The 18,271-nt window shown below is 51.7% G+C and overlaps 5 protein-coding genes across 5 annotated transcripts; 2 read left to right on the top strand and 3 right to left on the bottom strand.

Annotated features, from left to right (window-relative positions):
* Positions 1-2,515: 2,515 nt before the first annotated feature.
* On the top strand, positions 2,516-3,698 carry HER10_EVM0006866 (endopolygalacturonase 1 precursor; the record flags this gene model as incomplete). Its single annotated transcript, XM_035476439.1, has 2 exons — positions 2,516-2,710; positions 2,793-3,698. 2 exons carry the CDS (start codon positions 2,516-2,518, stop codon positions 3,696-3,698), a joined length of 1,101 nt encoding a protein of 366 aa, XP_035329541.1.
* Positions 3,699-4,275: 577 nt separating this feature from the next.
* HER10_EVM0012242 (glycosyl hydrolase family 35) lies at positions 4,276-7,805 on the bottom strand (the record flags this gene model as incomplete). Its single annotated transcript, XM_035481640.1, has 10 exons — positions 4,276-5,576; positions 5,630-5,853; positions 5,908-6,099; positions 6,161-6,417; positions 6,472-6,606; positions 6,663-7,038; positions 7,096-7,211; positions 7,267-7,453; positions 7,508-7,584; positions 7,689-7,805. 10 exons carry the CDS (start codon positions 7,803-7,805, stop codon positions 4,276-4,278), a joined length of 2,982 nt encoding a protein of 993 aa, XP_035330191.1.
* Positions 7,806-8,950: 1,145 nt separating this feature from the next.
* HER10_EVM0005895 (BNR/Asp-box repeat protein) lies at positions 8,951-10,152 on the bottom strand (the record flags this gene model as incomplete). Its single annotated transcript, XM_035475497.1, has 2 exons — positions 8,951-9,569; positions 9,632-10,152. The coding sequence occupies 2 exons, from the start codon at positions 10,150-10,152 to the stop codon at positions 8,951-8,953; spliced, it is 1,140 nt and encodes a 379-aa protein (XP_035329403.1).
* A 2,739-nt stretch (positions 10,153-12,891) lies between these two features.
* On the top strand, positions 12,892-15,806 carry HER10_EVM0012105 (peptidase; the record flags this gene model as incomplete). The annotated part of the gene is made up of 3 exons (XM_035481508.1): positions 12,892-13,591; positions 13,641-14,489; positions 14,548-15,806. 3 exons carry the CDS (start codon positions 12,892-12,894, stop codon positions 15,804-15,806), a joined length of 2,808 nt encoding a protein of 935 aa, XP_035330175.1.
* A 657-nt stretch (positions 15,807-16,463) lies between these two features.
* HER10_EVM0013334 (uncharacterized protein) lies at positions 16,464-18,269 on the bottom strand. Its single transcript, XM_035482696.1, has one exon. The coding sequence runs from the start codon at positions 17,753-17,755 to the stop codon at positions 16,577-16,579; it is 1,179 nt and encodes a 392-aa protein (XP_035330312.1). The 5' UTR covers positions 17,756-18,269; the 3' UTR covers positions 16,464-16,576.
* Between the last annotated feature and the right edge of the window lie 2 nt (positions 18,270-18,271).

The raw sequence follows: 18,271 nt of genomic DNA, 5'->3' as shown, positions 1-18,271 counted from the left end.
CGCGTCGATCGGCGGGACTTCGCGGAATCATCCGACTTGAGTAGAGGTCCAAAACATCCGAAACATCTATGTTGTCTGCATAAGGTCTTTAGCCACATCAAAAACCACGGATAGCATATGTGCCTCATAGCTTCCAGCCCAGAGTCAACCGAGTTGTGGTAGACATAATCCCGGTCGATGTTACTTCAAATATGGAGGCCCATGCTTGAATAGTTGTATGGATGCACTTCCACTACTTCTTGGCAGCCAAGAAATAGTCCAGCCTCCTCAACTACATGTCAACAAATACGTGGAAAGCCCCATATCATCAATGAGAAAAAAATCTCCATGAAATGCTATTCGGATGCAAATGAATGGCAAGCTTTGACTCATTGGCATTAAATGGCCGCATCGCGATATTTGCCGGAGAGCGTCCGAGATGAGCTGGCTCTCTGTCAGTAGGGGCACAAGGTAAGGGAGGCAATCGTACTTTACTCCGTAGTCCGTACTAAAACAAATAACATGAGACACAGGCCAATTGTCTACGTCATACAAACAAGAAGCAGAAAGAATTTTGGCACCATTTTGCTCTTCTATTAGATGTGCTGATCTACATTTGTTAAGTGGAATAATTTCTCGCGGCACTCTGGAGCAATGCTCGGTGTTTTGGACAGCTTACCGTCCATAATCTAGACGTCTAGTCTCGATGGGACCTGATGCTTCTATGATGAGTGAAGTCTTTACTTCATGAGTTTCATATTTACTCACTGCGACTAGCCAAAGTCTACGCGCGTTGCCTGGCTCCAGCAACAGCACAACTGTGAAGGTGCCTCAGAATCGGCGTTTGAGTCTCGGAAGATGGCCATCTTGTTCCCCGGATAGCCGAGACTCATTCGTCTGCCGCAGTCTGAATGCTTTGTGGCTGCCACATGAGTTGTGGATAGAAACCATAAACTTTTCTTTTCAACGTGGGAACCCTGGCTAACCCGGCGCTTTCCGCACTTGCTGGTTCGCATGAATCCCGCTCACACTCCCAATCCTTGACGATCGCTCATATTTCTGCCGTGACCTGAGGGACTATTCCACTTAATAGAGAAAGCAGAATGAGGCAATCCGCATAGTGAGGTGGCAATCCGTCTCCATGCTGCCGCCATTCAGGGGAAATCACTGCAGCCTTTGTGATATCTGACATGTTGGATGTGATCCTCTCGAGCGGTCAAAAGCAGTTGTGGGACATGACTTATTAGCCTCCGGGTTATCTCTCGGGGGATATTTGTTCTGCTCGGCGCTTACGGTTGGAGAATTATCGTTTGTCACCGGTCCCATCTGCATTTCAATTGCGTTCCACCTTACTCAAGCTCTGCTCAGGCAATCTGCGCGGACTTAACCTGCAAACGTCGAAAACATTCAGAGAACAAGTGATGCGGTAAACACAACGGGTCAGGTGGTGGCATGCGCTCAGAAAGACTTTGCAAACAAAGGTATCAGTAATGAGCCAAGAAACAATCTGAGAGTTGATTTCTGAGGCGAACTCACCAAGTCATTGGGTAAAAGCAAAGCGGACTTCAAAGAGGGGGGAATGGAGTCGTGCTTTCGCCCGCTAATGAGTGTGGGCAGAATGAGGTTTATTATCGCGAAATGGAAGCACCTTTTGAAAAGTCAGTTTTATTGCTGCTATGCGTGATAAGAAAGCTGCATAGCATCTGGCCACTGCGTCCTTTTGGTCCGTGAGACTTTCTGTGCTATGGAGCTGACTTGCAGACTAGCAAGCTGGCGTTGAACTCTGTTAGATGCGCAGCGCACGAGGCACATTTCGCAACGTGTCTGGGTATGATGTAAGAATAATTCCACTTTCACGAGAAAAATGTGACAGAAGCAAACAAGTGAAGGGAGAAGGTTTTCGAGTTGGAAGGCACAAACCTGGGGAAGCTTAGGTTCCGTCGTTGCGCGAACACCTATAGCCCCCATCTATATCAAGCGAATGAAGGTTTTCGGCAAACCCTCGTTGAGGCTCCTTCCGAACTTCCCACACACCACTCCACAGCTCTAGCAGATATACTATATTCGAGACAAGCTTATTTGAGTAGTCCTTCTAGACGTAATCTCTGTGAGTGCGAGCTCAATATGACGCCAGTACTTCGTTCCCAGGAAAAGAAATGTTCTTCGGGCGTCCAACAATGGCGATCCTTGCCGGCGTTTGCCCCAAGTTTAGGTAGCCGTCCTATGTCTGACTGACTCGGCCGGCGGTCACCCCTGTTCTTGATATGTCACGGTGAACACAAGCTTTGATTGACAGTCTTGGCAGAGCCCTGCTGAGAACGCCTCCATTTGAGATATAAATCAACCAGTTCCCACGGCCTTGGCACCGGTTGAGATATCTCTCGAACTGTCACCAGAAGATCTTCTACTCTGATCATTACCATCCTTTGAGCTTTGGCTCGTCCATTCTTTATTCGTTCACTCTCTCGTACTTATCGCCCTAGGGCACTCCGACATAACAAACTACTTCACACAACAAACATTTCTGCTTTTAAACATGGTTTCTTTCTTCGCTCTCGCTGGCCTGGCTGCCACCGCCCTGGCTGCGCCTGTTAGCCAGTCCGGCTGCACTTTCACCGACGCCAACGCTGCCATGAAGGGCAAGGCCGGCTGCTCGAACATTGTCTTGAAGGATATCGCTGTCCCCGCTGGAGTCACTCTTGACTTGACTGGCCTCAAGTCGGGTGCTACCGTACGTCGATTCCTGGAGATCACCTCTAGTGGTCAATAAGCCACTATCATCTCTCGGTCAGATTTACTAACCAAATCAACAGGTTACCTTCCAAGGCAAGACTACCTTCGGATACAAGGAGTGGGCTGGTCCCCTCATTTCCGTTTCGGGCTCCAATGTCAACGTTGTCGGCGCCTCCGGTCATGTGATTGACTGCGGCGGCCAGCGCTGGTGGGATTGCAAGGGCAGCAACGGTGGCAAGACGAAGCCCAAGTTCTTCGCTGCCCACTCTCTGCAAAACTCCAACATTCGCGGCCTTAACGTGCTCAACACCCCTGTTCAGGCCTTCTCCATCAACACCTGCACCAACCTCGGCATCTACGATGTCAAGATTGACGACTCCGCCGGCGACAGCGGTTCCCAGTGCGGCCACAACACCGACGGCTTCGACGTTGGGTCTTCCAACGGCATCTACATCTCTGGTTGCACTGTCAAGAACCAGGATGACTGCCTTGCTATTAACTCCGGTACCAACATCACTTTCATCGACGGCACTTGCATTGGCGGTCACGGTCTCTCCATCGGATCTGTTGGTGGACGCTCCAACAACGTCGTCAAGACCGTTCGCATCCTCAACTCCAAGATTATCGACTCGGACAACGGCGTTAGAATCAAGACCGTTGCTGGTGCGACTGGCGCTGTTTCGGACGTTGTTTACTCCGGTATTACCATGACTGGTATCAACAAGTACGGCGTCATCATTCAGCAGGACTACAAGAACGGATCTCCTACCGGCAAGCCCACCAGCGGTGTCCCCATTACCGACCTTACTGTGAGCAAGATTACTGGCAACATCAAGTCTTCCGGTACCGACGTTCAGGTTCTTTGCGGATCCGGCGCTTGCCGCAACTGGAAGTGGGAGGGAGTCAACGTTTCCGGTGGTCAGAAGGCAGCCAAGGCTCTCAACGTCCCGCAGAGCGCGGTTCAGAGCGTCAACACCAAGTTGTAAGCGGCTGTTAGCACAGACATCGTCGTAATATGGCGAGTTGGGACAATTGTGTACATGATGGACCGGTCTTTTGGTATCGGTCTAGATGTAGCTCAAAAACTTGCTACAAAGTGGTGTCCCAACATCAGCTGGAGACGAATTATGTTCTTTTGTATGCAAATATGTATATCGTATCATCTTGCTGGTCACGATATGAACATATAATTAAACCTTAAACCAAATCAAATGTTGTTCATCTAAAGTGACTTGAAACTGTCTGAGCTATGAAATTTCCGTGTTGCAGTTGCTTGAAAGCTTCGTAGTATCGTTATGCTGGCTTGTAGGTGCACATGCACCTTCCGATAGTGAATAGAATTTCCAGAAAGTGGTCATTCACGAGGGTTATCTCCAAAAAGAAACTGCAACCCAGGACTGCTAGGAGCGGACCAAGCCTTTTAACGCTGTGAGGTGATGAGTCTTGATACTTTTGGGCGACTAGCTACACTATTCCTTGGGCCACGGAGAGTCTCGTGGAATCGATCAAATGCCAAGATGAAATGCCGTACTTAAACAAATCAGATTTGTGATTTATGACCCCTCAGTAAGCCCCTTTTCTTTCAGACCACTTCGGCTGCGGAGCAGGCGTTACCTTTCCGAACCCAGTTGCGCTGACCATGCCAACTTCCCACTTGAGCCCCTCAACCTTGGCGCCGCCCTTCTCCATGGCCCAAAGCGTGATACCGAGATGGTTGGAGCCCTGGTAGTTGAGAATGCCCTCAGGAATGGGGAAGCGAGCTTGCGGGCCGACATGGTGGACATACTTGCCAAATTGGTATCCGTTCACAAAGATCTGAGCTCGGTACGCCGTGGTTGTGGTGTTGGCAAAAGTCAGAGACAGCGGGATGTCGAAGCCAGTGGGGAGGTCGAGGTCAAAAGTCGCAGAGTAGTAGGCAATTCCGGCCTTTTCAATTCCCGCGGAGGGGCCCTTGCTGTCTTCCCAAGAGGCCGACGGAGGTTGGGGCCAGTGGTATCCCTGTCGTTCGATAAAGAGACCGCCTTCGTTGAGAGGGCCGCGTTCTCCGTCGGCGTAGTCTTCGCCGCCCAAGTTGCCGGTGATCTTCCACTTAATATCGGATTGCTCATGACCTGCAAGGTTGTAGTTCAGGATGCCGCGTGGGTTCTTCTGCTGCTCTTCGCCGACGACCCAGTTGCCGTTCAGACCCATGTGGTCAACAACGACAGTGAAGACGTAGTCTTTGTCCTTGGTCAACTTTGGCCGGGTGAATGTGCTGTTATAGGCGGGAGACACAGCGTTTCCGACCCAAGAACCGATGAACTCGTCGTCCAGCCATACTGAGGCACCATAAGCGTTACCTCCTTGGGTGGTGATGTTGAAAGTCGATTCATCGCCGTTGGCAGTGAAGTGGCCACGATAGAGAAGCGAGCTGGTGTGAAAGCCGTAGTCTCCGCCGTACAAGCTGGTGGGAGTCTTGAGAGGGTTCGCGGTGTTGTACGTCTTCTCAAGGTCCGCGGCCGTCCATAGCTCGTCAGAGTAGTCTGACTTGATCTCTGGCAAGCTATCGATATACTTCCAGCTAAGCTGACTGATGCACGGGAGCTTGATCTCAGGAGTAGAGAAGTCGACCTTAGCGGTCACAGCTCCGTGGTCGTTCTGCTCGAAGTCAAGAGACTTGCCGTTGAAGTTCAGAGTCTTCAGAGACGACGGGGCACCACCGATGATCTCGATGGTGGTTGTGCTGTTAACGTCACCAGAAAAGCTGATGGCGTCACCAGTAACGGCAACATTGCGGACGAGATATCCGGCCTTGACGATGACATCAGAGGTTCCGAAGTCACCGACGGCGGGAGGAACCCAGAAATTGTAGGCCTCGTTGCGCGCTGGAGAAGTCTCGTTAGATAAGAAGACGCGTCGGCGTTTGGAGACAACTTACTCAGGAGGTACACATAGAAGTTCTCGTGTACGCGGACGACCTTGCGCTCGTCCGAGACAGCCCAGCCCAAAACAGTGTAGCCGTCCTTCTGCTCAATAGTAACATCCGAGCCCTCGATAACGTTCTCGTCGGTAACGTCGGCTTGTTCACCTTCGATGGCCAGTTCATGATGCTCGTCGGCACCTCCGTAGACGACCAACACGGTCTTGTCGGCATACTTCTTCCTATCAAGAGGTTAGAACGGGGTCAAGGATGCTCGACTAGAGTTGAGAACTTACCATGTAAAGATCTCAGCTGTGGAGTATACCACATTCTTGTCGCCGACAGGGTAGTCGCTGACGTGGATCTTGGAGTCGCGCCTGGTCAAGTAGAGGCTATCGCTGAGCTGGGGAACTTCTAGTTCACCGTACTTGACAGTCTTGACCTTCAGCTTATAGGCAGTTGTCTCAAGAGAGTCGTACTTTGTGTGTCTATCCCACCATGTGTTAGGACTGACTAAACGCTGAGGGTACATGTAGAATATCGATATACCTCGTGATGTAGAACTTGGTGGTATTCGTTGTTGCTGGGGTCACGGTGATCGCGTCGTTGTTGGTCCACTCAAGCGAGGCGTTAAATCGATCAGCCACGAGATAAGCGGGAGACACGTGAAGGAAGTTGGACTGGAGCTTCGTCTCGCTGTACTTCTCGCGGTTGACTAGACGTTCTTCGGTGATCTGCGCACCGTAGTCGTACGAGGTGTAGCCGTCTGAGTGTCCGAGGTTACCCCAGTTGGTGCCACCCCAAGTCTGCCGGATTCATTAATAAGGAACGCTTGGAGAACCTACTACCGAAACACTAACCATATAGATGTTGAAGATGGTTACTCCAACGGCATAGTTGTTCTTGTACAGAACACGCTCAAATTCATGGTTGAGAAGGGCTGCGCAGTACTCGAATCCAGCACCTCCCCATGGCTGGAAGCCACCGCCTTGGAACTAATGACTGTCAGATTGCCTACCAACTTGGGCAATGTCGACTTGATATCACATACCTCAACGATCGTATACGGGGTGGTCGGTGCGATAGCATTATTCGTCGTGAGCCAATCAGTAGGCAGGCCATTCTCAGGCCAGACCGTGGGGTTCCAGCAGTCGAATCCCAGCGGATACCCATCGTGTCCATAGATATCGACCTTGGCGGGCGTAAGCGCAGTGATGGCACCAAGCTGCCAAGCTTCATTATTGACGTACGGCACAACAACCCCGTGACTGCGGAACTGATTGTCGACGTACTTCCAGTAGTCGTAGTCGGGGAACGGGTACGGGTCGACGGCAGCGTTGTACTCGTTTTCCATTTGGAAAAGAATGACAGGTCCTCCGTTGGTGATTTGGGCTTTGGCGATGATGCTTCCGAGGGTGGCGGTGTAACTTTGCATGTTAGTTAACAACCATTTATGTCATTGGCGTTGATGCTTGTTGTCTCACTTGTCAGTTGCCTTCAGATAAGCTTCGTCGCCAGTCCTGAGAGCTCCTTGGACTCTCTGGAGCCAACCAGGAAAACCTCCTCCGGTGACTTCAGCATTGATATACGGCCCCGGTCGCTTGGTTCTGTGTTAGTCGTAAGATCCCTGGGAGGACATTCGTCGGGTGACCTACAGCAAAGAGGTAGAGTCCAGCCTTCTCGGCGGCCTCGAAGAGTGGCTCGAGTGCGAAAATGCCCTCAGCGCGAACCTCACCTGGCTTTGCCTCCAAGAGTCCCCAATTGACGTAGAAGGAGACGGAGTTGTAGCCAGCTGCCTTGATCTTCTGGAGGATATCGAGCCATAGGGATGGAACCGGCATTCTACCGACTACTGTCAGTGATGTGACGGCTTTTCATGCCACAATACCGGCCTACCTGAAGGCATGGAACTCGGCGCTGAAGATCATCAATCTCTCGCCATTGATGAACAAGCTTTTGTCGTCCCATGTCACCTAGTCATATTAGTCAACGCCTTTTTGGCCGCCTCATGAGGACACCAAGTAAGGCCTTATCCAAACTCTGGTCATTCTCAAAACCACTTTCGAGACAGACTCACAATGTCTTGCTGCCTTCCATTGAGGAGCTTCAGATCCGTCCCAATGGCTCTGGTATTGGCCCCATCAAGCCAAGCTAAGGCCAGTAGGGAAAGAGCCTTCAGACGCGACAGCAACATCTTGATCGTTACACCAGCAGCACACTCGAAACCGTGCTTGAACTGCAGCTATGCAACATCAATTGGGATGGTACGAGACAGGTCTACGCGGCGAGGGACCGGTTGCTATTTGACGAAAGACAACAGAGTTCCGGCCTGTACAAGCGACGGACCGGAAATGTCACCATCCCCAACCTTGAACTCCACGTAGCGGCGGGATCATCGGCATTGCTGGGATCTGAATGGTTGACCAGCACCTGGCAGCGCAGCAGTCTCATTGCAATCTCAATTTCCCCCTCTCTTACCCCAACTATACGAGTATGAGTTCGTCAGTCCACGGATATGGGATTGGATAACAGGATATGACGTGCATGCATGTATCTTGCACCATCTCTGGTCGTCAAGCTTGAACACACAGGAGAGCAGGGTGGAAACTGCTCGAGAGTGGCAGACATTGGCTCTTTCACCGCATCTCCATCCGAACCTTGAGCTGTTAGTTCTTCCCCGCTCATGAGCCCCGCGTTTGTCGGCTAACCACCTGTTCGTCCCTTGTCTCCCAAGACGGACTAAGACGTGGTAGGGTTTTCCATGCGGGGAGTTGCGCCACCTCCAACGGCCCGCATGTCCGGGGCAACCCAGGAACACATCGAAACTTCCGTCCATACGAAGCCCGGTCTATGAAGCTAGAGGACGGCGGAAAAGTTGACCAAGGTTGCTGGTCTCTCGGCTGTTATTCTCAGGACCTGAGTGAGACCACCGCATTGCTTTGTCCATGTCTGCGAATTTTCCCGGTTCCTTTGGGTTCGTCCTCTCTGATCGAGCAGTTGTTTTCGAATTGGAGGCACTGCCATTGCATGTCACTTCTGAAAGTACAAACACATTTCAGTCACATGCAGACACATACTTGGAGGTCCGCCAGGAGGTAATATCCGGTAGGCAAATTACGTCACCAGGAGGCAGAGACCACATCGGAGACACATGCCCGGTGCGAAGAAGCGGAAACCGCGACGCGAGCAATCCGTAGCGGCTGGTGAATACATGTCAATCATTTAACAATGTCTCATTATGGCGTTGATCGCGTGTATGTACTTGTCGTGTGAGCATAGGGCACGTTTTTCAAATGACCGACCCGAACTTTTGTTATTTACATGGATTTTTGGCAATCCTCATGCCTGCTTGAGACCCAACAGCTCGGTAAGCTTCAGCATGCTGACGGTAACCTTGTTAGTGGTGCTGGGAGGCAGGACGCCGGCACCCATTATGAGAAGGTAATCAGGATCCTCTTCCATGATACGCAGGTTACGGGTGTATGCACCGGCCTCAGGGGAATCGTATGCGACCCACGCGCTCGGGTCACCGCCGCGCCGGTTGATGAAGAGAGGGGCGCTGTTGCTTGACACGACAATAGTACCGTTGCAACCACCGACAGGAGACCAGACAACGTTAGGGCTGTTAATGGGGAAGACACCACCATTGGTGCTGTTGATGTACATGTCAGGGGCATCGGCGAACTTGCGGGGGTCCTTTGCGATACGGTAGTAGATGGGGAACGCGTAGGTCGGGATGATGGGTGCGCCGCCCCATTCAAAGGTGTACATATAGTCGCCGTTGGCGAGCTGCGTGACGAAGGGCATGCCGGGGCGGTCGGTGTATGTTGGGTAAGAGACATCGGTCACGACGGCGGACCAGTTCTTGAGGTCTTTGGTGGTCTGGTGGGAGATTTCCTGGCCGTGCTCGGCCGAGCGCTGGTCGGCGTAGTAAAGGATGAGGTCATCCTCGAAGATGCTACAGTCGATGTTAGTAAAGCTCAACTAAGTGCAATGCGGTTCGAATTGCTCATGACTTACAGAATGAAAGGCTCCCAGACGGGAGTCTCCTCGTTGTTGGGAATGGCACGACCACCGCGGGCAACGTGGGAGAGGAACTCCCAAGTGCGGCCCTTGTCCTGAGAAGCATACAGGTCGATTTGGGTTTCGCTGAGGTCAGTGGGAATGCTATTACCGGCCAGGAGCACGGTTCCAGCAGGGAAGCCTGCAAAGTCCTCGCGGAGCTCGTACAGGAATGGCTGGTAACGCAAGCCCCAGTTGTTGACCTGATCATGAACCTGGCCAACTTCCTCCCAAGTGAGGCCACCATCTAAGGACTCGTAGATGGGGAACCAGACCAGAGGAGGCTCCGGTGAGTAGTTCTCCCAAGTCCCCAGGAGGCGACCGTCATCGAGCTGAACTGTGCGAGGGTACAGCACGCGGGGGTCCGTGTAGTTGTCAGGCGGCTGGAATATGAGGTTGCGCTCGAAGGTCTCAAGAGCAGAGGCAAATCCGCAAGTGAGGGCGCCTACGGCGGCGATGAGGGCGGACCGGAGCATCATGACGGCTGCTGCTACAACTCGACGATCTCTGCGGGATGCGACGCGTCTGAAGACAGGTGTGCGAGAATAGGAAGACACCTTCTCGCCGGACCGAGAAGCAAAGCACCTTTTATAAGGTAGCATTGGACATCACGTCCCTCACTGCTTGACCCATGTGGTTGGTTCCAGAGGAGTAACTGAGCTGGGGCCGATGACCGTGGCAAGCTGCACGATGCGACCTTGCCCGAGCCATGAGCTCCCTCTCGGTTACCTCGGCCATGTGGCGACTCCCCATAACCTTCTTAACCCTGGCTCAGCTCCCCCAGACTGGAGAAGCCTGGAGAAACATTATCGATGGAAAGCACGGCTTAGGTGTGTCAACGAGGAGTTCCCATGGCGCGAAGCACGAATCAGCCGCTGACTGGGAGTACCGCTGCGCAGCAACTGTATGCGCTCCAAACAAACAACCGTTGGCCGATGATGATGATTAGAGTCGCGGGACTTGACGACAAGGTTGTGCCGAAATGGAAAGAAAATAAGATTGGGGTTGCGGGAGCCGGGCCAATGTTATCTCGAGCTCCGCCATACAAACTTGCTCGTTTCCGGTGAACCCCAAGACCTCGAGCTGTGGGGTTCGTGCGGGGGAATGGAGTCAAGTACCGAAGTTGCTCGTAGAAGATGCGCACCAATCATTCCAGCCAATTCCCCGGTAGTGATGCTCGCTCTTGGTCTAGCTGGACTCGTATGCCTGTGCCTACATCTGGGCTGTGAGGCCGCTCTCGACGAGGGGAGAGGAGGGGGCTTTGTGGATTGCCAAGTTGGCTGAGCTCGATAATGTCCCGGGAACAGATTGCTTGGAAATGCTTTGTCTCCGTCATTTCCCTACTTCACTTTGCATAATCACCTCACCGCCCTCAATGCATTCACCTGAAGTTGCGATTATGTCAACAACTAACAGGAAGTTGGCGGAGGTTGGAATGACTACTCGGATTCATCCAGTGGATCCTAGTGCACTCTCGCTAAGGTTACCTGTGTTGCCTTTATCCCGTGATAAGGCTGTTTTCTCTCCATACCTTCATTTTTGCGAGACGATCACCCGCCAGTCGCTCATGATACTTTTCTAGAGCTATCTTCCAGATTTTATCTCAATAACATGGAGTCATTGTCATGGTTGAATGGAATTTCTAGATGCCTGTGATGACGGCTGCTGTAGTCTCTTGAAACTGGAGAGTTGACGTTTTATGCGAATGAAGATTATTATCCATCGGCCTCATTGTTACAAGTTTTCGCGCGATCACGGGTGGTCTTCCCAGTACTTGTCACTCCTTTGCTACCTTACAAGAAGGAGAGTGCGTCGGTGGATTTGCGAATGAGTGCTGTTTATGCCCATTCAACTTGGTTTACTCTGGAGAGGCAGAGTAAATAAGCTTAGTACATGTAGTATCAAATCCAATTAATAAGCGTCAGTTGTGTGAACCATTGAAAGTTCGAAAAGGTATCAGGCATTTACAATAGTGTTAAAGAATGTTTCGGCTGGAAACTTCGGGCGATCCAAACATGGTCGACAAAGTAGACCACCAACTTCTATCCCGTCTCTACTGTCACTGGCCGGCTAGGTCCGTCCTACATTTTAATCCTACTTTAGGCGTAAAAAGACTTTGATATTGTTTTAAGGGCATTGATACTGTAGCATGAGCTATTGACCTCCACTCATGAGTTGACATGAGATTTTGTTACGACATTGGATCTAGTTCATGATAGGGGTCTACTCGATAAATGACTTACAAGGAGTTTTCCAAGTGGTTTTTCCATTAGGCATTGAAGTGCGAAAACCAAAGTCTGGGGTTCTTTACGCTGACAATTACGCCAAACTTACTAATTCTAGCTCTTTATGACCATCTCGACGGAGAAGGAGTCGCCTAAAGTCAGTTCTCACCAAGACACACATTGACTATCCCACTACAGAACACTTTGGCTATTATACGATTTTCCTCAAGCGGCTAGCCACCACATTTTCTACGATGCTTAGCACCCGCTTACATTTTTCAGAAATTTTGGATGGTCAATCGTGCATTGTCATGCTCAAATGCTTGAGCTACTCAGCAATGAAAGTCACTGCTACTAGAATCTTCGTAAGATGATGCGTAAATCTATCGGCTTGCGCGGAGTTGTGGTGCTCTTGTGATGTGACAACTCCTAAATTGCCTTCACCTTGGCGTACGAAGATTGTGAATATTTGATTAGAATGTCAGCCAGTTGCATAGATCACGCGATAACAGATTGCTGTATCAGGCAGGTCTGATCGCGCAATTCCAGGGTCTTCCGCGTATACGAGATCTTACTTCTCTTCACCTGGGTATTGAAGATTGCGGTATCGGACAGTGACACTGTGATGATCTGGAATTGAGCCGATTCGTAGATACCTAGTGACCGTACGGTTAATTGAGCTGCCTATTGTGTTAAGCATATTCCTCAATTGCCGTGCCTGAGCGGGAATACGAGAACATACCAGGGTCTGATAACATCACGAACAACCTCAAGATGCAATGCGACGTTGCCCTGCATTGGCTCAAATGTTCAATCTCTTACCACGCCGCGGAATCCGCGGTGTTAAGGAGTATTAACTTCACACCAGGTGATCGCATTCACATATAAGTCTCTCGTCGGATTACAGATAGCCTACCGTCAGGAGATCTTGTTCCCAGCACGCTCACTGAACATCACTCGCTTTCTCACTGTTGGTGTATCTCTTCTTCCAGAATGCACCGTCCCTTCGTTCTTGCCAGCTTGGCGCTCTTTTGGAGCCAAGCTGCTGCCTTTGAGGGCAATCTCAGGCCCAAACCGGAGCTCATTCCGAATGCATTTGTGGTTGAGCTTCGCGATCCAATAAGTCTCGGCCGCCGTTCGGACGAACACACCCACGTTGCATTTAAGCGTGCGCTCTCATCCTTGACCTCCTACGATGTGCGATACGAATACACCAATCATGAACTTTTCTATGGCATCTCGATGAATGTTCACAACAATGAGTCTCTCGCTGCGTTGAAGTCTCTACCTGAAGTTGTCAACGTCTCCCCAGTTCAGTTCATACCACGGCCCCTTCTTGCCATCGATTATGAAAGTCGCTCGGAGTCATCCTCTTCGGTGCATACTTCTCGTAAGCTAGCAAAGAGACAGCAGATTCCCCAGAACAACTTGGACTACAATATCCCTCACACCATGACTGGAGTTGACCGTGTACACGCTGCTGGCATCAAAGGAAAAGGAGTCAAGATCGCCGTCTTGGACTCTGGTGTCGACTACTATCATCCTGCCCTCGGCGGCTGTTTCGGATCTGGGTGCAAAATTTCGTTTGGCTATGATCTTGTTGGTGATGAGTACGACGGATACGGTACCCCAGTTGAAGATGCAGATCCTCTGGCTGCGTGTGTTGGGGGTGGACATGGCAGTCACGTCTCAGGTAATTTGTCGTTCAACTTTCGATGTTAAAGCCGAACTGACGATTTTAGGAATCATTGCCATGGAGTCATCTTCCAACGATACCTTCAAAGGCATGGTAGGCGTCGCACCCGAAGCAACACTGGGTATGTACCGCGTCTTCGGCTGCTCCGGTGGCGTCGGCAGCGATGTACTCGTGGCCGCGATGATGCGCGCCGCCAGCGATGGAGCCCAGATCATCAGCATGTCCATCGGCGGTTTCTCCTCGGTCGGCAACTCGCCAAACGACCCTTACCACGTCCTGATCCAGAAGTTAACGGACAGCGGCATTGCTGTCGTGGCTGCTGCGGGCAATGACGGAGCCAACCTCCCCTTTGCAGTCAACGCGCCTGCCAACAGCCCTGCTGCCATTGCAGTCGGCTCCATCGAAAACACTCTTTTCCAGACGTTTGAGCTGATTGATTCAAATGGTGAAGTCATTCGTTATGGAAGTCTTTACCCCTTCCCCCTGAACCGCACGCTAACGGCGGTGCACGTCGGCGATGGGGGCGTCCAGGGCAACTTCGGATGCCGGGCAGCCGACTATGATGCCATTGCAAGCAAAGCCACAGGTTCAAAGGAGAACTACGTGATCGTAGTTCGACGTGGACTTTGTGGTCTCTCCTTGATTCAGGATGTTGCAGCTACCGCAGGCTTCAACAACATCCTGACATACCCTGACAGGGACGTTCTTGACAACCCATTTTTGGAGGGATTCAGTGCAACCCTGCCAAATGCTGCGCGTAACTTCGGTACAACGACAAACAACAAGATCCAGGTTGGATCTCTGAAAGGCGGATACTCTGTAACATTTCGAACTGCTACCCCCCAGCTCACACGGCAAGCGTGGGGCGGCCAGATGAACAACTTTAGCAGTCCAGGTAAGCTCCCAAGTTGAAAGATGGTGGAACTAGGGGATATTCTAACCTCCATCTCCAGGACCTGTGTGGGATTTCAGCCTCAAGCCCCAGATCAGTGCCCCTGGCGGCCAGATTCTGTCGACCTGGCCCCTTGCTGCATCAGGATGGGCGCTGGCCAGCGGCACCTCAATGGCTACTCCGTACCTTTCTGGTGTTCTCGCACTCGTGAAGTCGCAATTCCCGGAGCTATCAGTGACCGAGATACTCAACCGTCTCCAGTCAACCTCAAAGCCGACAACTCGCGCCACCCGTGACGATGTTTCGCCTCCTGTTCATCAGGGAGCCGGCTTGGTCGACGCCTACAATGCGATCTTCTATCCTTCATTCATCTCGCCCGGCCAGTTTGATCTCGGTCCCAATGAGGTTGTCGCCCGTTCTAGCTACTCTATCAATATTGCAAACCCGTCAGACAAAGCCACAAAGTATACCCTAGGTCACATCCCAGCCCCTGGCATGGCTCGCTACCCTAATCCGGACGTCCCAGACCAGGTCGGATTCTTCAGCAACGTCTATCAACGACTTGCCTCTCTCCCTTTCGCAGCAACTATCAACTTCCCAGAAAGTTCAATAGTCACTCTAGGTCCTGGTGAAAATAAGACTATTTCCGTGGAGATCGTCCCGCCGCAAAACCTCCGAGCTTTCATGATCCCTTTTTACTCAGGCTTTATATCCATCTCCTCTGACCGGAATGAAAAGCTTTCTATCCCATACCAAGGGGCCGGGTACAACTACACAGCTGCTCCAAGCTTGGGAACCGATCCCGTGCCGCCTAATGTCCTCATACCCGTAACCGAGTATCCCGTGTTCGGAGCTCCACAGCTTGTCACGTCCGACGGCTTCGGGATTCAGGACTACATCAAGATTGATCCCGCCGAGCTGACCCTTTACTACGCCGGCATGCAGCCCGTGCGGATTGAGAGGCTGGACGTTGTTCGCGCAGACACAGACTTCAAGTCCACATGGTATGGATTCAATCAGAATAGACCTCTGAACTATACCAAGACAGCGCAGCCTGTCAACGGCACAGTCGCCGGCGCCGAGTTATTGGGCAACCTGTACGTTAACTACAATAATGCGCCGGTGACTAGCTTGTTTGACTCCTGGCCTGTTCCAAGGTTGTGGGACGTCGAGACTGCGTCTGTCCCGATACCTATGTTGAAGGGCGGATACAGACTATTGATATCTCACTTGAAGTATGGTGCGGATGAGACTAAGCCTGAGGACTGGTCTACCTGGATGAGCGGTGTTATCGATGTTCCGCAAGATTACTACCCATAAGGAGATTGTGTGGCTGAAGAGATCGTACCCTACTCGATAGCAATTGCTACCAACATGAACCGAATTTAATTCTCAATACTGTTTCCTATTTTAGCCACAGGCATATTGACACACGCGTTTCCCACCTTTGCGTACTTGTACGGCCAGCATCAGCCGATCAGATCAGCAGCTCACATTGTCATGCGATTCAAGACATGTGCTTCTTATAGCTATTGTAAAACTGAAGTTAGGCATGAGAAGCGTTCCTGGGGGCCAAAACACTCGATGCCGCAAGGCCAGCAAATGGCAGCTGTCGATGAAACAGCTGTTGGCCTGCTGTCTTCAGACTGCCGAGGAGCTTGGATCGAGTTGTTCCAAAGTGGGAACTTCGCTATTCCCGGGGAAAGACTCCAGTGGTTAAACTTCCTTGTCCTGAACCTAAAAATAGTAGGGAAGCCGCGGGCCGTCTTAGCAGAGTTTACAGCTTTATATTGAGACATCCACAATATGCAGCGCGGCAGCATAAATAATGAAGATGATCTGACTCTGCGCTTATATGCGCGGTCACTCTTGGTCCGGCAGGCAGAGACGGCTCGAACTAGAGTCCGATATGTTTGTGGTGTGGCGATTTAAATGCCCGGGAATCCAGTCTAGTGATCTTTGCAACATTGAAGTCGAGGGTATCGGATTACGATTACTGCGTGTATGTACAGGTATGCATATGTTATTTACATAAGTAGGTAGGTAACACATCCTCTTCAGTCCAGCCGCTGCACAGCAAAGCGCAGTCATCACCACCACCACCATTGCTGCTGCTTCTTGATCCATTTGTGGACCAAAGGAGCGATGTCGAGATTGTTCTTTTCAAGGTGCATGAAGTGGCCATTGCCCTTGATCCCAACTTCACTAAGCTTGATCCACTCCGGCTGGCCACCCACCTGCTTCAGATAATCGATGATACAGTGATCGTAGGTAATGTGGACACTGGCCTCTCCGGTCAAAGCCAGGTACGGTACGCTGGCGATCTTGGGAAGTTTTCGGACAGGTTCCTTTTGAAGGTAACAGTTACGATGAGCTAATGATGGCTCACCCACAGATTCGACAGTGGCGTTGAGTTCCGCGGCGCTGGATACTGCTGGCTCGTAATCGACGGGGCTGTTCGTCAGACCCCATGGATTAGCCGCGGTACTGGTCAGACCATAGCCGTACGCGCGAAAGGGAATCGTAGAGGGCTCAACATTGATGTTTCCGGCGAGATGCTGGGGACAATCATTGGAGATGCCGATAGCGAACTTGGAGCCCAGGGAGTGGGAGATGAGGTAAGACTGTGCGCCAATGAGGGAAAGAAGCTCACACCCAGCGGTACGCATGGCCAGCTCTTGGGAGACCTGGCTGGTTGTGTATGGGATGAAGCTCTGCTGGAACTGGTCAAAGAAGGGATCGCCGCGCATACCCGTGCCGGGCCACTGCGTGTGAAGCTGGGACTGGGGGTAGGTGTTGTAGTTCTTGACGCCGGTGAAGCCCATCTCGACAAACTCGGCCGACATGCCTACGGCCATGGTGAAGTTGGCGGCGTTGTTGGCCGTGGATCGGCCGATGCTGTTAGCATCGACGAGGTAAACCTGGTAGCCTTGCTTCAGGAAGTAGGTCGCCCACCCGGGACGATTGTCAGGGGTATTGAGCCATGTGGTTCCCGGAATGCCGCCACCGTGGATGAAGACCAAGGGGGTCGAGCGTAGCGTGAGGATGGGGGTGAGCTTCTCGACGTAGAGCTGGCCGATGGTGATGTTGCCCGTGGGGTCTGGTGCGCTTTGGCCCCCGACGTAGAAGAATTCTCGACTGTGCAACGTCTCTGAAGGTCTGCACGTGGAGCTGACGGCGTTGACGCCGATGCAGCTACTGTCGGCACTTGAGGCGGCCGTGACCGATGCGGCCAGCGCGAGCGCGGAGAAACCCGCAAATCGGACCATGATTCCTGTGGGTGGCGGGACGTTGAAGCAGTTTGACACACGCCAGACAACAGAGAAGAGGAGCGCGCTAGATGCGCACAGATTTATCTGGCTGGAACACACAAACAGGTCAAACGCGCATCATCATCAGACGAGTAAAGAAAGGGCGAGAACGAGTTCTAAAGCAGGGCTTGCGAACGAGAACTACTGTTAATATACGCTAAACGACCGGAGCTTGGTTCGTTTCTGTGTTGGTTCGGATCAAGCCAAACAGGACGCTCCAAATTGCAAATATTGGAGCAACGAACTTTTGAACGCAATCTCGGGGAACTGGGCAAGACTGGGTCCAACACCGTGGAGAGAGAATGTTCCCCTCGACGGACCAGTTTCCCAACCGATCGCAAGCCAAGCCTTTGCCCGCAAGTCATCCCTTGCCAGTCCATCTGCACAAGGCAGAGGCGTGACGTGCTAAAGAAGGGGGAAATCCCGGAACGCTGAGGAACCTCTTTTCAGAGTTTCTGACTGCAGCTTTGGGCT

Source organism: Colletotrichum scovillei, assembly GCF_011075155.1.
Source record: "Colletotrichum scovillei strain TJNH1 chromosome Unknown Contig00009, whole genome shotgun sequence".
Lineage (NCBI taxonomy): Eukaryota > Fungi > Ascomycota > Sordariomycetes > Glomerellales > Glomerellaceae > Colletotrichum > Colletotrichum scovillei.
Note: the sequence above shows the minus strand (reverse complement) of the source record. Positions and strands in the feature narration are given on the sequence as shown.

Bases quoted from the DNA above. Each gene is read 5' to 3' on its own strand.
- HER10_EVM0013334 (XM_035482696.1), bottom strand. From the start codon at position 17,755: ATGGTCCGATTTGCGGGTTTCTCCGCGCTCGCGCTGGCCGCATCGGTC.